The sequence below is a fragment of the Gracilinanus agilis genome, chromosome 3 (genome assembly GCF_016433145.1).
Source record: "Gracilinanus agilis isolate LMUSP501 chromosome 3, AgileGrace, whole genome shotgun sequence".
NCBI classification, from domain to species: Eukaryota; Metazoa; Chordata; class Mammalia; order Didelphimorphia; family Didelphidae; genus Gracilinanus; species Gracilinanus agilis.
In genome coordinates, this window is record NC_058132.1 from 270,181,359 (window position 1) to 270,201,264 (window position 19,906).

General features: G+C 36.1%; 1 protein-coding gene across 1 annotated transcript in view; it reads right to left on the bottom strand.

The window, feature by feature from the left end:
- The window catches only part of GPD2 (glycerol-3-phosphate dehydrogenase 2), a 191,745-nt gene that overhangs the window by 121,347 nt on the left and 50,492 nt on the right, over positions 1–19,906 (bottom strand). Inside the window, exon 2 of the mRNA XM_044669859.1 lies at positions 16,425–16,534. Within this exon, the coding sequence (XP_044525794.1) occupies positions 16,425–16,526 (102 nt within the window). The 5' untranslated portion in view covers positions 16,527–16,534. The remainder of the gene's footprint in view (positions 1–16,424; positions 16,535–19,906) is intronic.

A 19,906-nucleotide genomic window follows, 5' to 3' on the forward strand; every position in this document is an offset into this window, starting at 1 on the left:
TTTCTTCTCTGTCTCTATGGCTAAGTCTTTCTGTCTTTTTCCTGTTCCTCTTCTCTGTCTGTCTCCTTTCTTCTCTGTCTCTTTATGACTATGTCTGTCTTTCTTTCTGTCTTTTTCCTGTTTCTCTCCTCTCCCCTCCTTTCTTCTCTCTCTGTCTCTTCTTTCTTCTCTCTATGATTGTGTTCTATCTTTTTCCTGTTCCTCTTTTGTCTCTTTATGACTCTTTCTGTCTTTTTCCTGTTTCTCTTCTCTCGCCTCCTCCTTTCTTCTGTCTATCTATCTGTCTGTCTGTCTGTCTCTCTCCCCTCCCTTTCTTCTCTGTCTCTTTATGACTATGTCTGTCTCTGAAACCTATGCTTTGGTGAATTTTAAAAGATCCAAAAAAAAACAGATAACACACAAACACTTTATGATGGGTTCATTTTATGGTTTTGCCTGCTCAGCAGAAATAACTCATTTGGATATAATATAGTACAAAGAACACTGGATTTAGAGTTGGAGAACCTTAGCCCCAAATCTCTTAACTTCTCTAGAGCCTTGTTTTCCTGTTTATAAACTAGAAGGTTGTACCTAAAGAACATTTAAGATCCCTTGTCATGTGAAAATCCTACAATACTTGAAACTTGCATAACTATAAGCTTCTACTAATGTGTATTGACACTTCAGTTGGTCACAGAGGACCTGCCTAATTATTTGCAGATAAAGATTTTTAAAGACAACTCGATATGCAAATAGAGAGGCTTTTTAAAATATGTCATGGCCAATATAGTCTGCACACAATTGTGTCCTTAATGCTGTACAGAATGTTGGCGGTAAATGCTATTTGGGAGATCAGGTGTGACAGAGATAAAGACCACTTCACTAATAGTCCTTTATTCATATTCCATTCTTTAAATAGTTCCTAGCATAGAGATTTCATTGAACATTATGAAATAAGTCAGCCACTAAACATATATTAAGGACTTTTTATGTGCTGGGGACTATGCTAATTACTGGGGATGTAAAAAGAGGTAAAAGACAATCCTTGCCCTCAAGAAACTCATAATCTAATGGGGAAGGAAATAAATAAATATGTACAAACTACATACAGTATAAAAAGAAAATAATTAAAAGAGGGAAGGCACTAGAATTAAGAGGGATTAGGAAAGGCCTCTTGTAGAAAATGGGATTTTAGTTGAGATAGCCATTCATAAAAATGAGATATTTTACATATGCTATCTATATGAAAAATATTTCTGTGATAGAAAACTGCTTATTCAGAGATAACAAAAATCTGGTAGGCAGAAATGATTCATGAAGTTAAAGCAGTTTGTTAACTCCAAAGCAAACACAGCTCTTGATAATTTCCCATCTGCATTAATACTGAGGTTTTACACAATTTCAGGCCCATATACACTACAAACTCCTACTAAGACTACTAATTTTTAATTAAGTTTTGAGATATATGGCAAAGAAACTTTAAAAAAATGTTTCATTTGCTTAAACCAAAAAGTGAAAGATACTCAGCTATGCAAATGGAATGTCAAAAAGGTATCCCTAAAGAGAATAAAACTTTGTAAGATATCTGCAGAGAAAAAACAAGAAAGAGAGATACTGCTTTGGACTATTAGACTGTGAGCTGACTCTAGAAATTGCTTCATTCTTTGTATTTGTATACCAGCACTTCACATAGTGCCTAAAAGATAGTAGAGACTTAACATGTCTTTGTGGACAGATATTGTAATGCCAAAACTACAGATAAAAAACTACTTTTGTTCCTATCTTCTGTCAAGGAAAATGATCTTCAAAATGAAAAGGGTAAGGAAAGAAGCTGAAGAAACAAAGTTCATTTAAATAACCTTGATTAAAATGAATAATATGGAAATGGGTTCAAGTGATTTTATATATAGATAGATAGATAGATATAAAATCCAGTGGAATTACTTGTCAACTCTGGAGGGGGTGGGGGAGGGAAAAAGCATGAATCATGGAATCATGGGAAAAAATTTAAAATATAATATAAATAAATAAATTACCTTGATTCATTTTAGTTGTTACACAAATACCTTATTTTCACTTTTATTCTTATTATGGGTAGGGATTGTTTCAGTCTTTGTACTTGGATCTTCATTTCCTAGGACAGTACTTGCTTTATTTATAGTATACAGGCTTAATAAATACAGGTTGATTGACTCTAATTTGGGAACAGTTTTAATTTGTCTTCCAAGTCTGACAAGCTTTATACAACTGATTCAGAAATAATTCCTATGTGAGTAGCCAGTTGATTCCTGACCAGTGATGTTTGGTAAACTTCATGTTCTTTGGGGTTTATTGGTACTTACCACTCTTGAAGGAAACATTCAGAGAGAGTAGAAGCTTATTGAGAGCAGAGCTTGCTTTTAGTTTTTGTTTTTGTAACCCCAGCATCGAACATATGAGTTACCCATAAATAGGAATGATGTTTATATGATGTCTACAATTTTTTAAAATTATTTTGTGTTTCATTATCCTGATCATTATTTTCCAACAGTTTTCATTGCCCTCTTTTGCAGCCAGATATTCCCTAAGAACATATCTGATATGCTCAAGCAATCTTCTCTGACTCCCTGTTGTCTCTGGAAAGGCTTCCTGGGTTAGAATTTTTGTGGTCTTAATTAATCAGTCTATCCTTTTTTTCTTAAATTTTACTGATAATTTGTTGGGGTTTTATACCACACCCACTTTCTGATAGATTTGCCTTCCAACCAAAAAAAGTTAAGTGAAATACAGCCAGCCATTCTGTCTGAGATTATCTGCCACAATCTGAACCCACAGCTTGCAGTCTTCTCTACAAAGAGAAGGGAAATGAGTTTGATGATCTGTTCTTGAGGGCAAAGAATGCTTCTCGTAATTCACCCAAGTTTATTAACCTTATCTTTCTACATTTAATTCACAAGGGGAGATTGCTAGCAACGTTTCCTTCATGTACTTTCCATTCTGAACAGACTTATACTCTATAGAGCTGAAAAATGGAATTCAGAGTTTGGGGAATGGAGTTTTTTTCTCACCTCCACCATGTAGAAAATCCTCGGTATCCTTTAAGGGTTGGTTTAGATACTACCTCCTACAATAATAATCCTTTCCTGATTCCCTTAGTTCTTTTTTTTCTTTTTCTTTTTTAAACCCTTACCTTCCGTCTTGGAGTCAATACTGTGTATTGTATCCAAGGCAGAAGAGTGGTAAGAGTAAGCAATGGGGGTCAAGTGACTTGCCCAGGGTCACACAGCTGGGAAGTGTCTGAGGTCAAATTTGAACCCAGGACCTCTGGTCTCTAGGCCTGGCTCTCAATCCACTGAGCTACCCAGCTACCCCCTGATTCCCTTAGTTCTTAGTGCTCCTAGAGAGGGAGAATACACCTAACTCTTCTATAATATGTTTGATAAGTCATCCTCCATCTGTTTTACTATTTCTAGTGATTGGGAACAAGGACCTCCATTCTACTGACCTTTAATATCTTAAAAGTTCCTTAATAGTATATGTGTTTTGTAAGAGCATATATTTTACCATGTATACATTTGTTCCATATGATATAATATATGACATACTTGTATGTTATAAAGTATGATATAGTATGCCTATATGTACATATGCCTTATAAATACGTATAGAGACTCTTGCACATACATGTGTGTGTCTATATACATGCATGTGTGTACAGGTAGATGTATACATATATGTATATTTATTTCTCCAATACACAGTACAGTGCCTAGGGCATAGTAAACATTTAAATGTTCTTCATTCGTTAATTAGTATATAGTCCTGAAAACTGCATAAAGATAGAATTCTATAATTTGATTATCTTATTGATTTAGGCAATCCATCAACAATTATTGTTTTCTATGTGCCAAACAATGTACTCTTGGGATGTACAAAAAGAGACAACAGTCTCTTGTTATTAAGAAGCTTACATTCTAATGGGAGAGAAAACATGTAAATAGCCAGGATATTTAAAGTAAATGGAAAATAATCTCAGAGTGGGGAGGCCTTAACAACTGAGAGGATCTAGAAAAGCCTCATGCAAAAGGTAGGATTTGAGTTAAGTAGCCAAATAAACTACTTGCAAGTTCCTTCATCTTCATTTTTGTTGTTCTTCAATTAGCAAAGGATCATAATACTTTAGGTTCCAGTTTTTCAATTCTATCTCATCCTAAACACCTGTTAAGGAGATAATAATCAATTTGCATCCATTTAAATATATAAGGAAAAAATACATTATAAAGAAATTACAATGCATCTTTTTATTTATGCTATTGACTCTGAACTCATTTGGCTTCAACGGTTATATTTTCATACACTATCAGATTTTCTTAAAGTAGGTCACATTTGTATGAAAAGTAGGAGTAACTTCCATTCAGAGGTCATAAAACAGAACCAACATAGCAAATTTTAACTATCTGAGAATAATTACACTATTTGTGGCTCTTAGCTTCCAGGTCATCAACATTTTCATAAGTGAACAGATTAGAAAAAAGCTAGAAGGTAAAATGCAAATCATTCAAATCTCTTTCATTCTTCCCTTTTAAAGTACCATGACTAAAAGTTTTTGGATGAAACAAGGAGCTAAATTACTCACTGAAATTTGGTTTATAAAATTTTCTGTGAATTTTATTTACCTATACTGCATATCTATTAGTAAAAGTTTCTAACTGTGTAAATACCTCTAAATATAAGGAACTAGTCTCTCGTATGTTCTTTTCTTTTTTAAACCCTTGCTTTCTGCCTTAGAATCAATACTATGTATTGATTCCATAGTAGAAGGGAGGTAAGGGCTAGGCAATGAGGATTAAGTGACTTGCTCAGAGTCATACCACAAAGAAGTTTCTGAGGCTAGATTTGAACCTAGGATGTCCAGCTTCCAATTCACAGAGCCATCAAACTGCCCCCTCTCATGTTTTTCAACATAATTTTCATTACCACCCTCCAAATCTCACCCCATGCCCAGCTATGCATTTAAGCCAATACATATCAAGATCCTATTTTGACTGTCTCTGCAAGGGATGTTGAACCACAATTATCTTCATGGTATCTATTTGCTCACATTTACCATGAATATTTTAAAATAAGATGATGACCAAATGTCCCATGAAATGATGCATCTTGTTAACTGGGTTCTTACCACAAAACCAACTTCCCCCACTCCTTTTAATATACCCAGAGTAGAATCTATGAGTCATCATTCCATACTGTCCCCTATGGTTTTATATATAGGAAAGATTTCAATATTGATGGAGTTTGCTTTCTCCATATATATGCTTCTCTGTCACTGGATCATACAAGATAATCAACAACTAAATTAACATTTGAAAACAAGTCTAAGAATTATACAACTCACCATGCTCAACCATCTTTTCTGACCACTCTATAAAAGCCCTGAGAATAAGAATTGGTTCATCCTTTCAATTTATATCCCTGGTTTCTACCATAGTGACTACTAGCACATAGTTGGTACCTACTAAATGTTTGCTTGATAATTAGTCTCACTGTAGAAACGGAATGGACTTACACAGGGATAAAAGTCTTTCTATATTTTTTATCTGTAGCCATATCAAGAATATTCCTCTCCCTCTCCCCCAAATTATAATAGACTAAATTAATGTTAATTACTTCATGAGATAATAATCATTAAAACAAAGTCAAAAGAAAAAAAGAAAATTAAGTTATCTAACATAGAAAATAAAATATGTAGAAAGAGATCAAGGAAAGATAAATTAAGAATCATTGATCTAAAAAAAAAAAAAGAATCATTGTACTGCCTGAAAGCCATGAAGAAAAAGAACCTACAAATTATATTTTAAGAAGTCATGAAAGATAGTAAATTGCATATCAAAGTTTCAATATAACCAGGAAAGAAAAATTGTCCAGCTCTCTTAAAACCAGATGGCAAAGTGAAAACAGAAATAATCCATCAATTATCCTGAAAGAAACTCCAAAATGAAAACTCTGAAAGATTTTTGACAAAGAGTCAAAATCCAGTATTTCCAGGTCAAACAGTAACAACCACAAATAGCTATTAAGAAAAAGTTCAGTCTAAAAAACTACAGTCAGTATCACACAAGATTTGGTAACCACCACTATTAAAGGGGAGGAAAATAATGAAAGGTAAATATAAGTAAGTAATCAGTAAAGACTTTATAAAAATAAAGTGTTGTTGAGGGAGAAGAGTAGATGCTTATTAACTGAAAAAATAGAATTTAATATAAAAAATTAAATGAAGGGACAATTCCCATAGCAAAGGGGTGGGTCCTACTCTAACTTAAGTTTTAATTTCTTGTTGCTCCACCTGAAGCCAAGCTGACCTTGTAACCTCAAGTTCTATTTTGTCTCAAAGATGGGGATCTAAAGAACTAAGCAATTAATATGAATTTATTAAATCTCACCTATGTGCTGGGCACAGGTTCAGGCACCATGGATACAAAGGAAAAAAAATTAACAGAGTCTGCCCTCAAGAAATTTACATTCCACATATACATTTATAATTATATGCATGTAGGCGGTGAGGGAAAAGGGAGAATTCCAGGATGACTCTAAGGTTGCAAACCTAGGTAACTGACAAAATGATGATGTTTGGAAGAGGGATGATATATTCCACAGAGCCAATAGTTGACAATAGAGCTACCCTGACAGATCCCACTCTTTAAGGAATTTTACTCCCTCCCTCTTATCAAACTGTATTCAACATTTTTATGAGGCCAGGCATACGAGATTACCCACCTTTGTCATCTAAAAAGGAATAAAGAATGCCCCACACTCTGATCCAAAGTGTCTAAAAGATTTCACTGACTTTAAAAGTTATCTATATACACTGTGGTAAAATAGAATGTAATGGGCTTCTGTACTAGCAGCAATGCAATGACCCAGAACAATTCTGAGGGACTTATGAGAAAGAACGCTACACACATTCAGAGGAAGAACTACAGGAGCGGAAACACAGAAGAAAAGCAACCTCTCGAACACATGGGTTGATGCAGACATGATTGGGGATGTAGACTCGAAAGGACCGCACCAATGCAACTATCAACAATTTGGAAATAGGTCTTGACCAATGACATGTGTTAAAACCAGTGGAAATGTGCATTGGCCATGGGGGGGGGGGGGGAATTAGGGGGATGAAGGGGAAAGTAAGAGCATGAATCATGTAACCATGTTAACTTTTCTAAAAATTAAATATTATTAAATGTTAAAAAAAATAAAAACATTAGAAAGTTTAAAAAAAATGTTTAGGTCTGGCTAGAGGGTTTTCTCTTGTTAATTTCTAAAGTCCCTTTGAGGGGGGAGTCAAAGGCTCCTCCCTGTCAGTGTAATTGATGTCTGCAGGAAGTCTCCATTAGGTACTTCCTGCCCAAGATGGATGCCTAGGTTTCCCCCAAGAAAATAAAAGGAAAATAATTCTTAAAAAAAAAAAAAAAAAGTTATCTATGAGCTCCTAAAGCTTATGGTACTCTGTAGCAGGAAGAAACTCCAAGTAGCTCCTATAGAACACAACCTCACAAACCACAGTTATAATGACATGTCAGGCTGCTATTTAAACTTCTGCTACAACCTCTTCAATTTGTTGAGGGTAAAAGCCTGTCTTCCCTTTTGTGAGCTCAAGGGCAAGGATTATCTTTTGTTTTCCTTCTATCCCAAGTACTTAGATCAGTATCTGGCATATAGCAGGCACTAAATAAATGTTGACCAACTGACTATCCTGTGCTATCCCTATGGAAGAAAGTACCCAAAGCTCTTACTATAGGAGCAGATTCCCAGTTTTCATCTTCATATCCACTCACATTGTCTTATGTCCCTCACAGTCCTGACCTCAAAGGGACTCAATATATTTTCCTGGTTCTAGGATGATATTTGCCTGTAGACTTTTAGTACTTAACCCCATACCCATTGCCCCTTTCAGCAGCCCCTTCTGCCTTTAGGGCATCATCCTTAAAAAACACAAAATATTAAGACCTCAAAGTTTCTGAATGAAAAGAAATAATTTGCTTTCATTTTACTCGTGCTGGGAATCCAGCTTTTCTACTATCATTAACAATAACCAGAGAATGCTTCCCCCAGTTTTATTTTTATCTCCCACATCAATCACATTTAGCATCTACCAGACTAATCCTTCATTAGGGTCAATGAGAATCTCCTCTGTCCCAGTGAGAAGGCTCATTTGCCTTTTCATCTTTTCACACACACACAAAATCACAAAAACTACTAACTTACTACAATTCAATCAAGGCAATTATCACCAACTATGGTAGGTCAGACCTAATTCTGGTTGTTATGGTGCTTCAAGTTCAAAATTGGAATGAAATGAGATGCTCAGAGCCCAAAGAACTGTTAACTACAGGTCCACTAAGCCATAGCATGGCAAGGGACAAGGAGCAAGGATACAGCCCTGATTCTGCTGGACAGAACTTTCCTACCTCTGTGTGGTCATGCTAATATAATGAATGGTCAAGGTTAGAAGAGAGCAACTCCCACCTCATGGGCTGGTTTTTGTACTCAGGCCACTAAGAAGTCCAAGCCTTAGTCCCCTCAAGCCAATTAAGTCTTAAGGATGGTTTCAATAACTTTTAAGGGATACTAGCACAACTTTAAGAGAAATATTGTTCCTACAGAGATGTCTTGTCCTCAGATAGAAGCCATGAGCAGGGGCGTGCTGGAGCCTGTTCACACCAGCTCTCAAGAGCTGATTATTAAATTTTCAGTGTGAGCATTAACACTTCATATATTGGCAAATACTACAAATGAGGGCTTGATTTATTGGGGTTTTTATTGCCTAGACTTTAAAAAGTAATAGAGAAATTATTAATAATGTAAATTAAACATAAACATGTGTTAAACATTTGCCAGCACACCACTGTAGTAAAGTCAAGCCATTTGGGATCCTCTAAATAGATCTTAGAGTCTTCGGTGAGTCCTCTGAGAGTTTCTTGATATCCTCTTTTCCCCCAAATAAAATGTTTAATTTGGCTAAAAATTAATGGTAATTATAGTCATTGAAGTGAACTTCTTACCATTCACCCCTAATTGTCATACAGTAGGTATACATATTATTAAATGGGCATCATATTACCTTGGTTGTAAGTGATTTAAACATAAAACAACATTTATTATGTGCCCAATTGTCATAAAGCAGCATTGCTTTTTAGTCAAGCCTTTAAAGAAATTAAAGGGAATATTATTATGTGATACCTGGCTCATCATCCTGTAATCCACTAATAAAGGAATGTATACCAATAATATCCCACAAACTTAAAAATCCAGACTAAGATCACTCAATGACAGTCATCCACTGTAGCCCTGAAACAAGAACTCCCAATTCTGGTGGTCCAGTCTTCCACCTCGCCAACAGGGCTCTGGAAATTACCTACAACAGTCTCATTATGGAGAAGGAACCGCCATGCTCTGACTGCCCAAATGCAAGCATGCATGACTAGCAAAGTTGGTGTATGGTTATCAAATCATAGAATTTTAGAGCTAAAAGGAACCTAAAAGATTACCTCCTCCAACCCCCTTCATTTGACAGATGGAAAAACTGAAGCTCAGAGATGTGTTTGCCCAAGGTCACATAGCTAATGAGTTAAAAGTTTATTTCAGACTAGAACATGGGGTCTGACTCAATGTCCACGCCTTGCATCACACAATGACATTTCCACCATGAAACATTTGTTTTGAACAATAGTAGTAAAGGTAAAGTTGAGGTTGTAGAGCTCAGGAAGAAGAGGTATAATTAGGACATGGCACAAGGCATTCAGAGATATACAAAATTAAATTTGATTAAAATGTGTTCTTCAGACACATGGAGTTTCCTGAATGGACAATTAGGCAGCTTTCTTAAATCACCTGAATACAGATTTCATAATGGAATCTGGAAGATAATGATACTCCAAATATCACTGAAAAAAGTTTACTATGGTTGCATCCAACAAGCAATCAATACAAGGGCTGTGGATGTGGAGTGAGAGGATCTAAATATGACCTTCCCACTTACAGTGGGATCTTGCAAGGGCCAATTACTTTTACCTATTTGGGCCCTAATGTAATAAAGGGGTTCAACTAAGATATTTCAGAGATCCTTTCCAGATTTAAATCTATGATCTGTGATTCAACAGAAGGCTCTCTTAGGAGCCTATACATAAAGGTATTCCACAAATTATGGGGATTTTTATTTTTCAGTAGTTAAATTGTCTGAACCTAGCAAAGATGAGTCTTAAAAATTGTCTAATTCAAAAAGCTGACTTGAGAGCTGAGAGATCCTCCAGGGAAGCCAGATGGTTGTAAGGAATGCTTAGACACCACCCAGTGCTTCTGGTGGGTCCCCTCAGATCTAGTGTGGGGTCCAACCAAAGCTTATATTTTGATTTCCTCAAAATAGATTGATTTACCTGACAACTTACATCTCAAACCTCCTTGAGACTAGTGAGGCATATGTCCTTAAAGCCTTGTCTGAATTCTATAACCTCACACAGACTTGGGGAGGGAGCCACCCCTTCTTTCCAGCTCCCTCTAACAAATGACCTAATAGAATGAATTCTAAAACGATTTCAGATTTTGGAGATTGTTCTCATGAACAATAGTTACCAAAAAAATAACTTGCAAATTTCCCTCACTGCCAAATTACATACTTCCCTATCCATTCTAAGATAAGACAGAATCTATGGACAGAACTCAAGGTACCCAGTGTCACTAGATCATCTCTTCCCCCCACCCCACCAGATATTTTTCCACATAAGTATTATTTCTTTTTCCTTAGTCTTTCACTTCTCACAGCTTAGTTAAGGCCATCTTAGTCAATATCTCTTCTCAAGAATTACCCATATTTTCTTTAATTTCATTTCCTTTTCCCTTTTCTTTCAATCCTTGCCTAGTTACCTCAGGGAAATCCATCTCCCACTCTTAATTCCATTTGAGAGTCCCCCAAACAACCTTAATCATTGCTGATAGATGTAAAATTAGTGCTAGAGATAAATCTGAATCAAAGAAAAGCAAAAAGTTTTGAAGGGAAATTAGACCTAAGAAGCAGGGCTATCACATTCTAAAGCTCTTGACAAAGTCCAGAAGACCTCTTAAAACTCTCTACAAAAGTCTCCATCTACCACCTAATCCCCCTCTAATTAAACCTGCTTGTCCTCAAGCCCTAGCACTGAATATAAATAAAATAATCTAACTTTCTATTTTAATTACAGGCATTAGCACAAGATCATTCCTTCCATTTCTAATATCATGTCAAATAGTTCAGCAACATTGTAGAGTCATATATCTACAGCTGAAAGGCATCTCAGAAGACATGTAGTCCAACCTCTTCATTTTACAAATGAGGGAACTGAGGTCCAAGAAGGTTCAAGTCTCATAAATAAGGTCACTCTGATAAATATAATTTTGTGTTTTAACCTAGAAGTCTAGACTTCATTTTACAACATTATTTATAAGGTAAAATTAGTTTATTTAACTGCTGACCAACCTAAACTTTTAGAACACTCTCTTCAAAATCTTTGAATGTGCTGGCCTTCCCATTCAATCACAACTCCCAGGACCTTTGTCTTCACCCTATTTCAACCACTCCCAAAGGTTGTGGTCATCTAAACCTGATCCATTTCCAAGATCTAGAACTCTGAAATTTCCCTCCCTTCCTTTCCCTAATATACAGCACTTCACTCAACCCTTCTAAACCCATTCCTTTATCCTCACCATATCTTCTGGTCTTTCTAAACCTCCATATTGGTTCAACCTGTTAACCCTACTCTGGTCTCATTCCCCCACTCCAGGTTTGACTATTAAAGTTAAAAATTTCAACTGTTCTCTCCTCTTGAGTCTATCACCCCTCTCTGTCATTTCAATATTCACACCCTGGTGAACATGGGTTTTTCATTACTATTACTTAAATGATTCCCAAATCTATGTATCTCACCTTAAACTATTACCTAATTTCCAATACCACTCCAATATTATACCTCAAATCTGATGTTCCAGAAGGCATCTTGAAAAATCAACATATATGGGGCAGCTAGGTGGGACAGTGGATAAAGATACAGGCCTGGGGTCAGGAGAATCTGGGTTTAAATATAACCTCAGACACTTCCAAGCTGTGTGACCCTGGACAAGTCACTTAACCCCTATTTGACTAGCCCTTGCCCATCTGTCTTAAGAGTTGTTACTAAGACTTGAGTTTTTTTTTCCAAAAATCAACATATCCAAAATTGAAATAATCATATTTTTACAACCACCTTCCAAAGTTGCCACCATTAATTGCCTGATTTCTGTTGAAGCACCATCATCTACCCAGACACCTAAACTTGTAACTTCAAAGCCATCCTTGACTGATTGCTCCCTTTCCTTTATTCCCAATTCCATGCTGAGTTCTATCAATTTTGCTTCTATACCATCTCTCACCAGTCCTGTTATCTTCTTTCAAATTGACATTAATTTAGGCCATAATTACCTCTAGCTGAGGCCATCGTAATGGCCCCCTAACTGATTTCCTTGTCTCCAATATCCTCCTTCTTCAATTTGCCTTTTATACAGATGACAAAATAAACTTTCAAAGGCATATATCTGAAGATGTCATTCCTCTTGCAGGAAAAGATTCAATGGTTTCCTGTTTTCTCCTGGATGAAATACTCCTAAAGTCCTCTAAGGTAAAAGAATTCCTTTATGGGGCATTTAAGTTGCCAATCTGGTTCCACCATACCCTTCTGGTTTTATTTCATATCACTGCCCTTTGTGTGCTCTACCTTCCTAACAAAATGGAAAACCAAAAGCTTCCCTAGACTAATATTCTATCTCCTGCTTCTGCACATTCCCATAAGCTATTCCTATAGCTGGCACGTTCTTCTTCATTGTCTCTCCTTATTGAAATCCTTCTCTTCCTCTAAAGTACTGCTCATCCAGCACCTTCCCTGATTCTCTACTCTCTCCCTCACCAAAAAAAAAAATGGTATTCTTTCCTCTTCAAAAAATTGTATAACCTTTGCATCTGGATCTCTCCTTTGCTCCCCACAAACTCTCTACCTTGTGATATGCTTATCTTTTGAAATGTCATATTTTACCCCAACTCAGGTGTACACTCAGTATCTACCACGATTACTTGCACACACTATTATTACATGTTTGAGAAATGTTTCTATTCAATTTGTTGAAGCACTATGCTGGGATAAATCAATAGTACATTAAAGACAATCAGTCCTATATCAGGGCAGAAAGAGATAAAATGGCCAGAATCCCGACAGACATTGTCAGAAAGTAAGGTCCACCAGACCCAAACATTCAAAATCACGTTTAGAATGATTAACTTTTCTCTTAAAACTAGAGAATTCTTGGCAGAAGTCAGTTCAGGAAATGAGAGTGGGGAGGAGGAGGAATTAAGCTGTTGTTACTGAACATACTTGAATGATTGTACGATTAACAAAAATATAGAATTCTCTTTCTTCTAGCAGCAACATGTGGTACAATGAAAAACATGCCTGAGTAAATAGCCTCCGCTTCCACAATGTGTAGCCAATTACCATGCACGTGGGGCAAATGCTTTCCTGGATCGTGAAGTCAGAAAGGTCCTTGCCCTAGTACATATCTGATTGGCAGCTATATGCTGAGAAAGGACAGTTGGGCTAAGGGATGCCCATGGCCAGTTTGTATCAATGGCATGAATGGCTTGTCCTCTTCTGTGTCAAGCCCTTTGGCTAGGTTCCATCCTGTATCCAAATTGTGCATTTATGGGAATAGCTAAAAGCGACAAATAATCACAAAGAAATGCCCTTTTACATGACAGTTATATGGCTTTTTGGCCATGCTTTTCTTCAAATGAACCCATTAGCTCATGGATATGAATTACCTACATCTGCTGCTATTTAGGCTATTTGTTAGTAGGATGAGCAGCTTATTTACCTTTGGAATTTAAGACTGCCTTGGAAAATAAAGTATACTCCTCCCACAAAATAATATAGGGAAAAAAACATGTACTTGGTCTTTATTTGGGGGGAAGGCCATATCAACATCTACCTTAGGTTCTATCTTGCTCACTGAGTGTTAACATTTTGATTAAGAAGGGCACTTTTAATTTATTCTACACTTCTACACATATCCTATTCATGACTGAAAATCCAGCAAAGCAAAATATAAAATAGTATTTAATTTCCTTAGCAGGAAGTTAAAGTGCAAGCTTAGATAAAACTAGTGTGTACTTGGTGTGGCTAGGATACGTATCCTATGTTCAGATTTAGTACCAGTTCATGATACTAGATATCATGACCTTTGGCATTGGCATTTTCAAGTATCATTCCACCTTTTGCAGGAATAAACCAATCCCATAGTCCCCATATCCCTATGAGGTCTCCATTTTTTAAATAGCTTAGAGAAGGAATAGCTTCTTTTCAATCTTACTTTTGCAGAAGTAAGGTGACATTTGAAAAGAAGCAATGCATCAATCAGGATCAGTGGTTGGCAAGGCCATCACATCTTAATGAAATGCCTGCAATAAGCTTGCTCAGGGAAAATTCGTTTGGGGATATGCTTATAAATTTCAGAATTTAAATCAACATAAAACCCTAAGGACCAGCCACATTTTGGAATCACATGGACCAATCATATGGGATCCAGTGTCAGATGTCCAGTAATTCACAACCAGCCAGTTAAGGAACTTTAAACAAGTAGGTATTTGTTGTTTAGCAACTCTTGTGGGTCAGTAGAGTGCAGGGAACCGTTTCTGTTTCATAGATCCTTTTGCTGATTTGGTGAAGCCTATGAACCCCTTTCTCAGGATCATGCTTTTGAATGCATATGATAAAACATAAAAAAATTACAAAGGAAATCAATTCTACTGAAAGTTAACAAAAAAAACAACAACAACAACAACAACAAAAGAAGTTGCATATGGACCCCCAGTGAAAAACCTCTACTATAGAGGAAAAAGGGCAAGAAACATGATCAAGTAGACCTGGATTCAAGTCATCTAATATCACTGAGACCCAGTACCCTCAGCTGTAAAATGAAGATAATATCAGGTGTACCTCTTCCAAAGGGTTGTTTTGAATCTGATGAATCATAAATGAAAAAAAAGATTTTTAAAGCACTTTACAAACTTTAAAGTGCTCTATAAGTAATGATTTTGATTGCAGAAAAGAAGTATGCAGCAATGGAAAAACCCCCTAGACTCAGGTGTCAGAAGAGAGCTAGGTCCAAATTTGGCATTTAACATTTACCAGTTCTATGACTACAAGAAAAAAGTCACTGATCCTCATTGACTTTGGTTTCCTTGAGAATAGAGTGAAGTTGATAGCAATCCCTGTAGCATACTTACTTCTCGGATTTGTCATGAGGATCAAATGAGATAATGTATGTAAAGTGCTTTGCAAACCTTAACCACCTATATAAATATCAGCTATTATTATCATAATTACTGCTCTTCAGGTCTAAGGATTATAAGCAGCATGTGTGATTGTACTACATCACACCATCAAGAAGTAAAAATTCACTAAGTTAAAAAAAATAAAAAATGAATAAATAAAATTGAAATTTTAAAATTTTACAAAGTTACAAGAAGATATAAACTTTTTATCTGGTTATCACTCCAGAAAGACAGTGCATAAGTAGCCAGTGAGATTTATTTTTGTTTCAGCCTCCAAAATCTAGTTATATCCCAGCTGACTCTAACAGTGGGAAAATGTAGCACTGGCCTTCAAAACGTTGAGACCAGCCAATTCAAAGGACATCAGAACAGGGAGAAGAATCTAGCATTGAAGCCTCAGGAGAATGGAAGGCAATGCAGTGAAGTAATCAGGCCCATACCTGCTCCAAGACTTGAGATTACAACAGGTACACGCCCTCATAGTTTTGCATTATCTAGTAATTCCATGGATTACCAAAAAGAACAAATTGATAGCAAAAAACAATGACAAGAACAATGTTTAAAACAAAAACAGACAGGAAAATCTTTATAATTTTCATGCCCCACCCCCTCGAAGCAGCCTCTGTTTGCCTACAATTAAGTACAAAATAAATGTAAGTGGGCCTTAAAAAGAAGAGAAATCAGGCTTCTGATTGTGACCCTTTGGGAACTCTTTATTTTCTCCAACCTTCTCCCATCTCACAAGGTCAAATATAGGGAAAATAAGTATATTTGTGCAAGCTAGACAAGATCCAAAAGAAAAATCTCTGGCACTTCTAAATGAAGAGGTCTTTTAAAGCAAGGGAACTCAAAACCTCAATATTAAAATGCTTTCTGATGATGGCTTTCATATTTAAAAAAAAAAAAGCACATAGACCTGAAGCATCATTAATACAGTACTCTAAATTAATGCTTCCAAATCAAACTGAGAAGCCCTTGACAGTAATTTCTAAACAAACCCATTAGCTTACATACTCACCATATACAGTACTTTAACAGACTTAAGTTTCATGTTTTAATCAGCAAATGTATAATTACTTACTTGCTTCCTTCTGTAATGAGCAAACTGAGAGAGGCCTAATACAGTGGCAAGTGCACCTCCTCCAACCAGAGCTGTCCCTTTCACTGCCTTATGAAATGCCATTTCTTAATCTATTAAAAGAGAGTAAGAAACAAGAAGAAATAAAGTTAATTTTTACCAGGAAAATCCAAAAAGTAAGAAGCAACTGTGAAAAATAAAAACTAATTAAAACTAGAGGGAAAAACATAAAATGAAAAAGTTAAGACTAACAACATGATCAGTTGTAAACTGTAATTCAAAATAACTTTAACCATGATAGAGGCTAACTCTTAATTTAAAAAATATATACATATATATGTATATACATATATATATATACACACACACACACAAATTTGTCCAGCCTAATTGCTCCTGTGACTCTTAAAGTTGGTAAAGAGGTAAAGCATTATGGTTTTAACAAAATGGCATCCTATTCCTTCAGCATTTGTTCCACAGCTTACCAGTCCCTTGCAATCTAGACACTCGCACGTTTTAGATGTCACTTAGCCAAACAAAGATCTCACGGCTTCCTTTTCTCTGGCAAACTTGATAATTCTGACTTTCCTGTCAAGGCCCACAAACTCTAGCAGGAGAGTCACACACACACTCTGCTTAAATCCCCAAAAGTGAGACTACAAAGATCAAAAACTGAAAGGAAAGGGGCGGAGAGGCTAAGAAAAGAATTCCTTGATCCTCCCAAAGAGGAACAAACATCCCAATAAGCTAGTTCCCATAGACGACTAGACAGCTTTCCTGGACTTTTCCTAGTCTTCAAGGAAAGACCTTTCCTTGCCTAGACAACAACTAGACCACATTTCAGCTTAGGCTGCTTTTAGAAGAGGTTTGATATAATTGCAATAATTTCAATGAAATATCTTCCAGTTAATTGAAATTTCTTCCTTACTATATCTTTTTTAAAACTTTTTTTGAGTTTAGGTTCATGAATTTCACTTTTCTACTTCTGGATAACTATGTACAGTTATTTTTAAATATTATTTTCAATTAAAAATTTTAATGTTTAAAATATTAATTATATATCTATGTGTACAAACTAAGAGTGCCGTGAATTGACTATGTTTACACAAGTTTTTTTTTAACATTTATTAATAATCATTTTTAACATGGTTACATGATTCATGCTCCTACTTTCCCCTTCACCCCCCGCTCTCCCCCCACCCATGGCCGACGCACATTTCCACTGGTTTTGTCATGTGTCCTTGATCAAGATCTATTTCCAAATTGTTGGTGGTTGCATTGTGTTTACACAAGTTTTAATTTGTTCCCCTGTAAAATATATTCTATCTCAGCATTTTACTTGTTGCCTGTGTGATCTTGGGCAATTTATTTTACTTCTTTTGCCTGCAATTTCCTTATTTTTAAAAGGACATTCCAGCCCTAAATCTATGATTTTAATATTTTAAAATACACAAATGAAGAGGGGAAAACCTTCAAATAAAATTTTTGCCAAACATCCTTTTTTTTCTTCCTCTTACTCTCACACCTCCTTCTCTAGTATCGAACAAATCTTGGACATTTAATATTTATTGTTGCTCACTAGACCATATGTAAGTGATTGAAAGTATTAAATGGGACTCCTAGGTGGTTCAATGAATAGAAAGCCAGGGCCTTAAAGAAATTATTATTCCTAGCTCCATTAGAAAAAGATTCCATAACAATGGCAGAGGACTGCCTGCATTTCTTACATAGAGTTCACTTCAGCTAACCATATCCATATCTTGGGAGATCCCAAGATCATCCATCTAGAAGTATTAGGAAATCACCAATTCCAGATCCCTCATTTCACAAATAATTAAGAGATCCAGAGAAGTAACTTGTCCCAAGGAGCTGAAAAGTCAGGATTCAAACTCTGTCCTCAGATGCCTTATCATTACACCATTCTATCTGAACCCCACAGGGAGCTCACAGTTGAACTAATGAGAGATAAAGAGTACAATAAATAATTTCAAACTTTCAGTTCTGAACTGAGGAAATAAGATATTTCTCACTTCCCCACTCCCACCTAATACACAGAATACTCTCCAGGAATACATAAAGGGGACTCAGGTCCTTTTATCTGTTTTGCCCTCTTTATACACAATAGTAAATAATTTTTAAAATTATATTTGCCATACACATTAGATAAACAGTAGGGTTATTTTTTTAATAGTGGTAGGGGGGAAATAACTTTTGGATCTCTTAGTTTAAGAGGAAATTAATGCTATATTTCCTTAAAATTGTATTTCACCCCATCCACCCTCTCTGGCAAACTCACTCCTTCAAAAAAAATGCATAACGCTTTTCTTTCATTCCATCATAAATTGAGCCTTTTTTTGTATTTGGAAAAAAGCTCCTAAGAAGGAACAGATCACAAATGTCTCCTCTATATTCTTTCGGGACATACTCTTCCTCACCACCCCTTTTTATTTTATTTTTTTAATATAATTTTATTTAAAAAAAATTTTTTTATGGTTACATGATTCATGTTCTCTCTTTCCCCTCTTCCCTCCTCCCTCCCAGAGCTGACAAGCAATTCCACTGTCACCACCCCTTTTTACACCGAGCATTTGCCCTCCCCCCACTCTCATTTTCAGGAGGAATGGCCAAAGTTAGTGCCAACATTAATTCATGAACGAACACAAACCTACTTGCCCAAAGTTGCTCTGATCTCACTAGATCTCTACGGAATCTGGCCCTGCTTTGAGAAAACTTGCCCTGTGAGTTCCTGAGTTCCTTCCCAAGAACCTCCTTCTAACAGGATACCAGGCTATTATATTTAACCAAATAAACTATTAATTAAATTGCTTGCCTCAGAGAAATAAGCCTGATGCCCCATGGACGTTTGCCTCATGACTGACTGATTCTTAAGTCAGTAGAATTCCTTCTGTCAATGTTGTTGTTGTCACTGGTGACATCACAAAGGCAGTAGTAGCACATTTCATTTGGCAGATCTAATAAGTAGGGCCTATACAGTCAAGGCTATGAACACTTTTCAGGCCTCTGTTCTTACCAGGGGAGTGAGGATTTGAGTCCATTGCCCACATTCCCTTGCCTCAATCCGATTTGTATAAGATTAAAGTTATTAATGGTAGCTCTCCTGAACATTTAATGATTTTCCTCCCCTCGTCCCCTCAATCTCTTAGTCCAGAAAATTTTAAATACTGAACCAAAATTTTTTTATTTGTATTTCATTTTTTATTTAATTAATTTAGAATATTTTTCCATGGTTACATGATTCATGTTCTTTTCCTCCTCTCCACCTTCCCTGCTCCCGGAGCCAACGAGCAATTCCACTGGGTTTTACATGTATCATTTGAAACAAATTTTTGACTTCCCTAGGTTTTGTTTTGAAGGTTTTGAGGGATAGCATTACATTGTAAGCTTCTTGAGGGTAGGGGCTCTTTTGCCATTTTTTTTATCCCTAGGTCTTATAGTAGCTGCTCAATAAATATTTATTGGTTGAT